The 12923-nt window shown below is 42.2% G+C and overlaps 1 protein-coding gene across 4 annotated transcripts in view; it reads right to left on the bottom strand.

The window, feature by feature from the left end:
* znf385c (zinc finger protein 385C) overlaps positions 1-12923 on the bottom strand; it is a 131316-nt gene that overhangs the window by 73205 nt on the left and 45188 nt on the right. For all 4 annotated transcript variants that reach the window (XM_046414394.1, XM_046414393.1, XM_046414396.1 and 1 more), the window contains exon 2: positions 5459-5788. In XM_046414394.1, the coding sequence (XP_046270350.1) occupies positions 5459-5786 (328 nt within the window). In that variant the 5' untranslated portion in view covers positions 5787-5788. The remainder of the gene's footprint in view (positions 1-5458; positions 5789-12923) is intronic.

Here is a 12923-nt window from a genome sequence, read left to right as displayed (position 1 = left end):
GACTTTCAGGTCTCAGAAAGACAATTCTGAACTCTTGGATCTTGATATGTATTTAAACGTACCTTTATAATGGAAATGAAACATGCAAAAGATTTTTGTTATTAAATCTAAATGGAAGAAGAAACAAATAATGACTACAAAGTGCCTGTGTAGAGTGTCTGCTCAGAGTCCTTGAACAAGGTACAAAAATCCTGTCAAACACACAATCTGTGGTGCAAAATTAATGCTTGCAAACTTAACAGTCATAACCTTGTAAGAGATGGGATGTGAATTAAGAAGCCTGAATACAGATGCACCACAAGTCCTTTTGAAGGTGTACAGTAAACATACATCTCTCCACGCACATGTTTGGATGCACTGAAGCTTCATCTCACACGTATGACGCACTGACATACATCAGGCTGGGAGGACAAAATCTAGTGTAGCACATTCCCCACGGGGTGCACATAATGAGAAGAAGAAATAGCATCGTGGTCGTGATTTCCGTTTTGAAGGTTCATTGTGAGCAAAGACTACAAAAAAAGAAGAAAAAAAAAACGATGAGTCACATGTACCACCTGGGCTTTTCTCTGTGTATTTCTATGGAGCTAATGATGAACAGAATGACAAAAGGTTGAATGGAAAATTTGGTTCCACAGCACTTGGGCTGGAAAGGTTTTTTTCTTTTCTTCTATAAGCATGTAAATGTATTAAAGATACACAGAATGATACATCAGCATCTGTAAAATATCGATCCACCACCATTTTTTTCTCTGTTTTGAAAAACTTCTGTGGCACTTAAATATTGCAAGTACTGTGATTGTTTTTCTTCTCAGACGGGATGAAATATGGCCGGCATTGAAGCCATAAAAAGAACTAAGACTGTTTTTGGATTTGTTTTGTTTTTCTTCTGGAAGCCTATTTGCTTCAGCGTAGTTGGTAGAACACATTTTTGTTTAATTTCTTATTTAATTTTTGCATGAAGCTTAAACATTCTCTTAAAGGAGCAACATGGGTTTTTGTTTTAACATCAATGCATCATTGCCACCTTGATTTTCACAAGCTTATATAAAAAAAAAGAGGCCATCAGTCACATTAATATTACTTGTTATGAAAAATTAAGATATGAGCAGGCATAGACGGCAAAAATAAAATTCTAACTCAAACATCTGGACTCCTTCTCTCCATCCGTCAGCAAGCTTCCCTACATATTAGTCTGTGTGATAACAGAGTGAAACACTTAATCACTGGCACATTCCTCATGCAGCAGGACTGGCTGCACCACATGTCCAGCCTCCACGCCAGAAGGAGGGAGAGATGAGGAAGAAGAGAGAGGAAGGAGGGGAGACAGCAGGGGGAGAGAGAGAGAGAGAAAGAGAGAAAGAGCCTGAACCCACTGTCAGCTCAGTGAAGCAGAGAGGGAGGGAAACATGCGCCGACACAGAGACGATTCGCTGGGTGTATAACACACACACACACACACACACACACACACACACACACACACACGTTGATTTGAAAAGAAAAAAAATGCTCTATTCTTTATTCATGGAACCAATATACCTATAAGCATCCACATCAGGCACAGATCTCTCACTGTACATACGCAAACCGACATGAACACAGATGCGCCAAAGCACGCATTTATGTATCCACAGCCCAAGTTACAGACTCTGCAGCATTTAAGAATTCTAAAAATATCTGAACCAGACATGCAGGATGCTCACGCACACACAAACACACACATGCACAGCAGAGAGGCTGTGGTGGAGCTGAGGACACAGCAAGGCTGGCTGCCTGGGGGAGTCAGCAGAAGGTGAGCAGAGATAAGGCTGTGTGATTGTGACTGCATGTCAGAGAGAATCTGCACACCACAACAGCTCAGCATCCCCTCTGCTACACACACACACACACACATAAACTACACAACACATAAACAGAGATACCCACAAACTTTTATTATATATAGATATTCAGTCTGCATCTCCTGCAGCAGTGTACCAAAACAGGGAGTTTAGACAACACGTGGCCTGGCTGTATGACAGAGTTTTGGGTGTATTATAGAATTTATTAAGCTTATTCCATGCTTGTCGGTCTGTTGCACCTAAGCAGCCTGACACACCAAGAGCTAGTAACAACAGAGGCATAATAATAATAATAATAATAATAATAAAAACACACACAAGTTGCACTTGAGCACACAAGACTAGAGTCAGTGAGAAGATGAGTGCTAACATAAAAGTGTGTTTTGGGTCAGTTTGTTATCCAAAAAACCCACAGAAACCCTGCATTGAGGAGACACAGAGGGGGAAAAAAACATTTCATCACCACTGTAAATCACAAATGTGATTCACGTGTCTGATAAATATATCAGAACTGGAATTTGGAATTTGTTTTGCTTTGCTTTGACTTGCTGTGCTCAGTCTGTAGTCTTTTATGAAGTAAGAGAATTACTTCATGAAATGAGTAAAATCAGTGAACAGCCAGTTGGATCCATCTCACCGACTGCCTCTGCTGCAGACTGAACATGCTGAATCAGGCAAACAGCAGCTGATAAGGGCGCATAAGATCAGAGTGCCAGTGCAGTTGTGTGTGTGTGTGTGTGTGAATGATGGATAAATATTTTTGTGTTGAAACGAAAAACATGCATGCAGACAAACATGCACACGTAACACAGATTTCTAGGCCCGTCAGCATACACAACACCAGTGCCTTTAATGGATGGAGAAGTTTTCACCAAAATGTGGGATCTAAGTACTTTGTGAATAAACACTAAAACACAATTGTAAACTCAGAATACACAGAGTTCATATATGCTGATCTCAGGCCTTGACAACACCAATGGAGATACATTTGAAAACAGTGTTTACTGTCAACAGTGGCTTTTAAGGACAAATTTCAAAATTTTTAGCTGACAAAAATGTTTTAATGTCCTCTTTTATCTCCTGTTTTTGCTTTGCAAACAACAAAATGCTACATTTACACTTTTAACAATCACTGTTGATGATGTATTCTTCTGCTCTGATTGTTAACTCTGCCTCAATAGAGACATGTGTTGTTGTTAACATATTGTTTGTCTATTGTCAGATGAAGCACAGCGAAAATAAAACAGATTTGATTGACTGCGATAAGTGCTGCCTGACAAATTCCTTAGTTTCTGCATTGAACTCCAGAATTACATCAATTCTTCACACTCTTCAAACTCTGCAAACTTCTCACAAAATAACACAGAAAAATAATTCAGTAACAAAGCCTGAATTCAGCAGGAAGAACCAAAAGTGACAGAAGGTGGCACCTGAACATTACTGCCAAATTGGCAAAAAGTTCATAACATGACAATCAAATGTCAGCAAGTTCAAAAAGCATCTGCCTTTTCATGTCTACAGAACAATTTTGAAAACCTCACTTGTTACAGATCAAACGCAACAGCTTAGACGAAGGCTGACGATTTGCTTTGCAGCTGATCAGCATTAGCATGCAGCCCGTTGTGGTCTACGCGTTTTACTCACTTTACTCACAGTTGAGAGCTGCTCTGATTTTCCCTCCAAAGTGCAAGTATAGTAAATGTACTCATTCTACATTCTATATTTGTATGATGAGCACTGAAGCAGAGTCCCTCTCTATCAAATAATCTCCATCAGGTTCTAGGCACACTGTTCACAAAGCACAATTTCTGAAGTTCTTGTCCTTCAACGAACAAAACCCTGAACTTAACTCCCAGGAAGATGCAGCGTGAGCTCAGTGAAAGCAGTGTGTTTTTATTTGCTTTAATTTTGTATTTCCTTCCACTCAGAGTGCAGAGTGAGGACAGCATCACCACATCCACCTCTTGCAAGGACGCACACAAAGAGCTACTGATTAATCATCATCATCCTTGTCCTTAACACACTCAGTGTCATAAGAAAAATTCAAAAAGTATTTTAATAGTTTCTTGATATTTAACAAAGAGGTTTAAAACCCTCACTTTTAGCTTTTTAGCACAAGCATGACAGCAGTACTACAGACAACCCTTCATTCTCATAAGATAGTTTTCCAATGAGGAAATCTGTTAAAAATACTAAGAAAAGAGCTAATTAAAAACAATAAAACACACAGTTCTTCTTTCAGTAGCAAAGAAAGAAACTGTGTCACCCCCACAAAAACTGAAAAAAACAATGTTATTCAAATAAGTTATCCATTCTTTTCTTTTTTTTTTTGAGGACAACGTGTTTTGGAAGAAAAATCCTTGTCACATGATTGTGTAGGAACCTCAAGCTGACAGGATGATACTCTGGTCAGTTTTTGGCACTTTTTGACATCAACTATAGAGATTTTCAGTATTTACAAAATATATACTCAGTGGCTTCACATTTACTTTAACTTCCTCCCTACTGCTTTCCACTGAGCAGCTACGCTGGAGCAGGTGGAGGTGCTGAGCTGGAAGTGCTGACCAGCCAGCTTCCTTGAACATCAATGCGACGCAGCCTTAGAAATAAATATCTCTTCTTTGACATTTAACCACATAGATCTACCGCTGAGATGAGACTATTTCACTTGGCTTTGAAAGATTTTATATCCTGATGTTACCAAATGCTACTTTCAGATAGTGCTGGTGCAAACAGTGCCAAGCTCTTTCAGAAACGCAACACACACACACACACACACACATATAAGCACACATGCACCTGACTACATTACCTGCGAGTCCGCATTGGCTGTTGACAGTGTGCATTAATTTAGACCAGAAACCTGCTGCACTGAGACACAATCAACATATTTGACCTGTCTGTGCCCAGACAGCAATTTGATCTTGAACTGTGTTTCCAATTTGTTCTTCATATTTATTTATTTTGCACAGAGGGATACTATCATACCTGTGTGTTTTTGTTGTTTTGTGTGAGTATTGTGTGTGTGTACATGTATGTATGTGTGTGTGTGTGCGCGCACGCGTGTGTGTATACTTTTGGAAAAGGCAGAAGAAAGAGCAAAAGGGAGACCAGGAGTGTGAATGAGTCAAACTTAAGTGAAAGACTGATTCCCCCCGGAGCGGAGTCCTAATCGAGACTGTGACTGGAATGACAAAATGTCCAACTCCAGCTGCATCACTCCCAGGAACACAACCATCAAACACAACCAGCACTTAATTAGCTTCTCACTTGCTGACTTCACCCAGTTCTGCTGCACTCGTGTGTGTGTGTGTGTGTGTGTGTGTGTGTGTGTGTGTGTCCTCACCCCAAGGCTCTGTCTGAATACATTTCAGTAAATAGAATCCAATTTGTTTAACTTCTATTGAATACAAGTAGGGGGGATTGGCACACAGAGGCTTGTGAGAGCAGATTGTGAACAGTGTGTGGGATTCTGTTAGTGTGCATGGTGCTCTTGTGCTAAACAAGGTTATAAAATCCAGTGGCAGAGTGCTTTATCCAATGTTCACCACTTATATCTCAATTTGCCTGTACAAACAAACAAAGTGGTAAGAAAAGCAGCGCTTCAGGCCTACCTGTGCTGCTTGGCATCTTGCCATTGCTGATCTGCTTGAGTCTCTTTTGGTGGGATTTTCCATTGTAGTGGATCTGGGCCTGTGCGGCCGAGTTGAGTTGGATGTTGCAGACCTCACACAACGTGTAACTCCGCTGCTTTCTTTCCCTTTTAGGTCTGTGGAGTGCAGAAGACATGGCGCCCCCTGGTGACTGCTCATCTAGTACTGCACCCTCATCCTGGGTGTCACAGCAAGACTCGCCGTCCATCTGCACTCCCAGCCCGGCACCGAAACCCCTCCTGCCCAGCTCGGCGTTCGGCAGAGATGACGGGCTGAACGGACGTTTCATACCTGTGACAGAGGAAGAGGACAGGGTGAATACAGAAGTAAGCATAATATGTCGAACAGGATGAAAGGGCAGTATCACTTTGAGGTTTGTGTTACAACTCAGGTGTCAGACCATTTCATGCACAAATGGTTTTTTTTCCAGATAACACACATCTGATGCTTCCTCCCTTTCTAAAGTGCCCCAGTATTAGCATGTGCTGCACAGCATAGCGTAGAGCAAGGCTGTGTGTGCTGTCTCCTGTGGATGGAGGTAACATTGTCCCCCAGTCTGTCCTGGCTGGACTCACCCAGCATAGAGGGACAGCCTGTTAAAACCTGTCAGCCTCAGAGAACACACACAGGTAAAAAACACTCCTGAGCCCCAAAGTGTCCTTGTTCTTGTCTGATGTAAGTCATGTTAGTCAGCATCCTCCAAACAAAGTAACACCTACACTGTATACACACACACTCATGAAGACATCAAGTAACAAAAGACAGTCTGGGCACAAATGTGTACGTGATCACACTGTACAGTGGGAAGTCCAAGGGGTGGTGGTCCTGGGGTACAATGACACACCACTTGGGGGAGACAGAGTGCTGTACTGTGGCTCTCTGAGGACCAGTAAGGACCCTTTGTCAAGCCGCCTCACTTGTGACGACTCCATGCCTGCTTGCTTGCTGCCTGTGCACGCCTGCAAGCCAAAATGCTGCACAGTAGCTGCGCTGCATCTGTGGAGGATCTCAGCCAAGTGGTTCCTGGATCAGGAAAACAACTGGGAGTCTGGAGCTCATGAAACAGCTCTGATGATGCTTGCTGACAGAAAGACTCACGTTAGAATGACTGAATTACAGACACAACAGCAACTGGAGCTAAAGCAGACTCACTTCTCTGATCTACCATTTGTACACCTAGCTGTAATGAATTGTGAAAACCTAAGAGCCCTGGATATACTCAGAGGTTAAGAGCAGGACAGTGATGCAAACAAGCAAAGTGACATTTCTGTCACAAAAAGAAAAAAGAAAAGCTGCTGCCTGAACACCTCAGTTTTTCCAAGCAGGAGGTCATAGATGAAGCCTTCCTAGGATACAGTCAGAGAGAAGTCAGAGAGAAAAGCTGTTTGTTTCATGCGCATCTACTGTCTCTATAAATAAATGAAAAGGCAGGTTTACAGTATCACCGTGAAGGATTGAGACATCATCATAGAAAAAGTCACCCGAAATACACCCAGCTGTGCATTTCTGCTGCTGGCTTTTTGCCTCTGCCTCGAGTTATTTGCGTAAACACAAACTGCTCAGACACACACACACACACACACACACAGACCAAAGTAAAGTGGAGTCTATGATGCATACATACCTAAATGCATGAAAAAAATGCAGACACACACACACACATACACACACACTGCTCGAAAACACATTAGAGCAAGCAGGCGTCCATGAAAGCTGCTATTCACATTGCCAATCTGGGAGCACTCAAGAGGCTCCATCAGATGTTTTCTCAAAAGCTTTGAGCAATGCTGCTCTCTGGCACTGAATGAAAAAAATCTCTGTGGTCCTTAACCACGCAACCTCCTCACCCTCCTGCCAAACTATTTCGCTCCCCCCCCTCCCCTCCCTCCACCATCCCCAAATTAGCATGGCTGTAAAAACAAACCATCAGTGACGACCCGAGGAACATGACACACAGACACGTCACAACCTCCTACTGAGATGCGGTTCTTCTTCACCAGGCAGGATTTTTGGTGATGGGGTCCTACATGACACCACACCATTTTCTGTCAACGTTGGAGATGTTTTTATTAGAGATTTATATCTTGCATTTTTTTCCTCATGTGCTCTTCTTTGCAGTGGGCAGGGCTCCCTTAGAAAAAGGTGATGTCACATACTCCTGATGACACTTGGTGCTTTGTTTGGTCACTGACAAGCAAACCACACTCACACAAGCCTGATGAAGCAGATTAGGTGAGATTTTGAGCACTAAACTCCTAATACATGAATGTGTGCTTTGTAAGTCTGAATGTTGCTAATTTAGTCATGAATATCTAATGTTATTTGTCAGAGACTTTAAAGACTCTTGGAGCCTGAGGTATAATCTGTGTGGGACTAGATCTCAAGTTGTGTCTGCACACAGAGACCTGTAGGCTGACGCAGGACAGGAGGTTGTCAGGGGGTAACCCTGAAGGGAGGAGAGGGAAGGCAGGAGGCTCTGCCAGCCTCCAGCCTTGCCATGTCTGCTGTTACGCTGTCTGATGTGCCCCTCCGCCTACATCTCCTCCCTCGCCACATGGGAACCATCAATCACTGCTGTGATGTTGCTGAAAGGCCCAGGCTCACCAGCCTAGCAGCTCAGTCAACAAAAACTCTATTTACGATCTTGTGTTTGCTGCTCACTGATCCTGAAATACTATAACACTTTTCCCGGCTCAAACCAGCTCTAACCACCAGTCCTCCACGACGAGCACCCCCACCCATCCACTGTTGGCATGTGGGCTCTTCCTGGTGCAGGCAGAAAGTGGCCTGCAGATGGACTGGAGGCCACTGCAGGCATGTTAGCAGCTCCTAAATCACACTGATGAGAGAGGAGACACCGACAACAAGTGCAGGGAAAATGAACAATAAACACATGCATTGAATGATTACAGGCACAATTTCAAATGGAAGTTGCCCTCGGATTTAGTAAACATAGACCAAGCAAATACGCACAAACGAACAAAGGCATTTAGACTTGACTGAATCCATCCTATGCTGCCCGGAGCACACAGACTGACCTCAGCCACGTAAACAAATACAATCAACAAAAAAATGAAATCCAATCGAGCAAACAAGCAGAGCAGCAGTCAGCACACACAAACACTTATTCTGTGAACACTACCTCAGAAGAGATAAACAGATAAACAGATATGCATGCATGAAGGAAAAGGAAAAAGGTAGTGAGAGGGAATAAACTCCAAACTTAACAACTGAATGCAAAAATGTCAACAGTTAGTGTCCTTCACCATTAAGCTGGACTGACAGTGAGGGATGTAAGCAGCATGACTGCAGGCGAGGATATTCTGTTTCTCTGTCTGACACGTATCAGGTGGATAAAGATCAAAATTTTCCTGACAATCAAACCAGAGCTCAGGGCAGTTCGCCACATCTGGTCAGTGAGAGGCAGAGAGAAATACAGAAGAGAGAGAGTGAGACAGGGAAAAGGAGAGAGACTGAAGGGAGAACAAAAGAGCTTGTATAATTGGCATTATCAAAGTATCATTACTGTCATCATCGCTTTATTGTCATGGCTGCATGACTGTCTTTGAAGTTCTACATCTTTGTGTCCAGTCCATCAGTTCTGATTATGTGAAGTCCAGGCTGCAGGTCTCTAATGAGTGTAATTACACAGAAATCAGTAGTGTGCTTCGCTTCGACCATAGTGCGGCAGGCTCGGGAGTCAAACGCTGGGAGTGCGTGTTTGCAGTCCCTGTCACCCTCAGCCCCGAGAGTAAATAAAAAGCAGTGGCACATAAATGGATGTGTTTTCTCTAATCTTTGTTTGCAGCACTTCTTTGGTAGCACACAGAGAGGGCATTTGTTCATTTGTGTGCGTGTTTGCTTGTGTGTGTCAGTGTGTCCTAGAAAAAAAAAAATTGCTTCACTGAGGGAAATTTATTATACAGCAACACACTGATCCTATCACTCAGGCTGTGTTGCATACGTGTGTGTGCCGGTGCAGGTTAGGACACGGAGGGTATTAGAAAAGACAAAAGAAGAAGAATTTAGAGGAAAAAAAGGGCTGATAAGCAGGACACATGGGTGGCTTCTGATTAAAGAACCGTGCTAATAAAGACAGAGGAGCTTAGTGTACGTAACTAGTAAACAAACCAGCTATACATGTCGAAAAGTCCATATCTGTTCCATGAAGAGCAAGCATAAGCACAAGTCAAGCATAAAATTTATTGTATTGTCTTATTGTGTAATTGTGGATTTGTTTCATTTTCAATGATAGAAACTGCACAATAACAAACTAAGGTGACTCAGTCATTATTTATCTTTCATGGCAGTCCCCAAAGTTGACGATATTTTTCACTCTTGACGAAATTATTGGATCAACAGATGCAGCTGCCACTGACATGACAGTTTAAATGATACTTCTGTTTAGATGGAGATCTTATTTGTTGCTTTTATCTTGCAGCCATAATTGAAGATGAAGACAAGCACTTGAATGAATATTTGCTACATGAAGGCTTCCTGCAGTACCAACAGCGTGTCCGTTCTGTCCGCGGTCCACTGACTCCAGCTGGGCTGTGCAGCTTCATCACCTCCTATGACTGCTGGAGTTTGCTTTTCAACCTCTTATGATGTTTTCCATGCTAAGCACGCAGCCAACAAGCAGTTCCCTCTCTCACACACAGGGTGTGTGTGTGTTCTTTATTCCTCACTTCTTTACTTGTTCTCAGTCTGATAGATTTCCACAACTCCAACATACAGCCCGCTGGGAACAGCTATTAATGTGTGCCGGATGGTCTCAAATTGTGTGGAAGACAGACTCTCTTTCTTGCTCTCTGAACGTGGTCGTGTGCAGGCACATACTCAATCGCATAATTTTGTTTTTTTCTTGTGCAAGCATATATACCGAGGATAAAAGGAAACATAATTTTCACAACATGATCAATGACCTTTACATGTACATCATCTTATGTGAGTACTGCTGAATGGCAAAGCACTTTTTGACATACCAAATTATGCAGAATAAGACAGATACACTGAATCCTCTGTGGAGTGCAGTTTAGGCTCTTCTTTGATACTGTTAGATTCTATTCTATATATTCTATTCTATAAACTGAAGTGGTACTTAACAGAACAACATTAAGAGGATTGTGTGGAGGGAGCCTTATAGATGTGGTGTATGAAACAGTTTGTCTATAAAAGGATGAGGGGAAACATCTGTTCATCTGCATTTCATCAGATGCATACTGCTATTTGGCAAAATCAAAAGTAGATGCAAAATTTGTATCTTTAATTGAACTTCAATAACATAATTCCAATTGTAGGACTGTGAGTGATAAACTGGATGAATATATTTAGGTGCTTCAGTCTATGCTGTGTGATACAATACACTACAATACAATACAATTAATATATTATTATATAAAAAGGCTAAATGGGTTGCATGTTATTAGTACAGATGTAAAAAATACTTTATCTAACATTCGAGTCACAGGGGCATTATTTATCTTGGACAAATTTTGGTTAAGTATGTTTTTTGCTTTGATACTTTGAGTATTCAACACATTTTATTCCTTTGACTGCTGCCTAGTGTTTAACACCTCACACAGAACCACATTGTGCTTCGCTTCTCTCTACTCTCTTAATATTAAATTACATATTTCAGTGGATTTATCTTCCTGTGCTTTTGCCAGGCCTCCAGTCAAGCCTATCAAGAGAACTAGATGCCTGAAATCAGGTTTCTCAACTTGCAAAAAGCACACAGAATAAGTCGACTCCATCCGGTGTGGCCTTATTCATTTCTCAACCACAAAAAACAAACCAGTCGAGTTTTTGCACTAACATCCGTCCGCCTCAGTTGTGCTAAAGTTAGCACAAGCAGGAAAACAGACCCATATTCACCACAAACTCAGCTGGGGAACTGCCCAACTGTAGTAACCACAGACACTGGGGGAGGTTCCATACAACACCAGATATTCTTAGTCATGGACAAACCTGGCCTCAGCCACAGTCAAAACATACACACATTATCCAATATGCGCACACACACATACACAAACAAAGGAAGTAGGAAAATCTTTATTCTCCCGTCCTTCAGGGAAAACATTGTGGATGGCACAGCAAACATCAGAGACAATCCCGTGATAAATGTGAGCTATGATCCAAGTAACGGCAATATTTAGAAAACGTGTTTAAGAATTTGTTCCCAGCCAGGAATAAAACCAATTAATTTCTTAATGGGTGGTTTTATTTATCCCAGGAGGCATCCGTTGGCGGGGGTTTCTTTGGTGTTTGGCATATGCTGAGGTATTCTCATGATCACATTCAGAAATAGCATCAAGAACATTTGCCACCACTGGTTTAAACATGCATGGCTCCGAGGGTCATTCAGAATTATTAGCACTGACCAGCACTGGCTTCCCCTTCACTCACCTTTCCTGAAAATATGTCAAATCAAAGACTGCATTTTTTACATCTTTTTTTCTCTAGCGTTTCTTTCATTTAAACCATCAATTCACAGCCAGCTGTATCAGTCTGAAGATACAGATGGTGTTGTGTGCTGTCATGGTATTAATTCAGAGCTGACTGGACACAGATTTTGTAGCAAGAGTAGATGGATTTATTTTTTAGTTTCTTTTTTTGGTTTTAGATAAGCGACTCTAATCCTGCATATATTTAAAAACTTATAAAACAGGCTAAGTAAGAGTGATGTGCCTCCATCAGCTCATCTCCTTCTCTAAACACCAATGCAATTACTGTCTAATATGCTCCAATAGTCATCTGCAGAGCCCAGCCAAGCTCCCCTGGTGACAAAACCATGTGATTTTCCCACACAGCTTGTCTGACAAACGGGTAATGCATGCACTGTGCAGACAACAGAGAGGTGACTCTAGCCTGGATAGCATGACTGATGGAGAAGGGAGGAAACAGGCTGCCTCGAGGACAGGAGAGACGACAAAGAGGAATAGAAGCTGGGCACAGATGCAGCCCCATTTTTTTCTCATGCTGCTGAGATTGAGCCCTGAAAAAAAGCGTCTCTAAGAACTTCTCTCTCCACTTGTATCATTGCATGAAGACAAACACACACGCATGCACTCCTCCCTCCATGTAAACATGTTATTCTTCTGATATGTTTCACAGTGGGTAGATAATTCTAACTCTTTGGATAAAGAGCACACCGCAGTGAATCAGCTGGCATCTGTGGCTAAGAACAGCTTCTGGACTGCTTCTCCTAAATGGCAGAGAAGATGTGTACAGCAGACGTTACCTCATACAGCTCCTTATAAACCATGTATAACTGAGGAAACCATGGTGTTTTGACCGCGCACTACTTAGACAAGACTGACCCAAACAGATTCAGACACCTCATCTGGTAGAGACAGGAAGAGAAAGTTAAGAGCCCCCGTCGTCATGACATTATTACAGTCATGTTCGTCAAGTCGCCGCGCTG

This window comes from Scatophagus argus, chromosome 16, assembly GCF_020382885.2.
Source record: "Scatophagus argus isolate fScaArg1 chromosome 16, fScaArg1.pri, whole genome shotgun sequence".
Classification (NCBI taxonomy): Eukaryota; Metazoa; Chordata; class Actinopteri; family Scatophagidae; genus Scatophagus; species Scatophagus argus.
The sequence above is the reverse complement of the archived record's forward strand: the minus strand, read 5'-3'. Positions and strand labels throughout refer to the sequence as shown.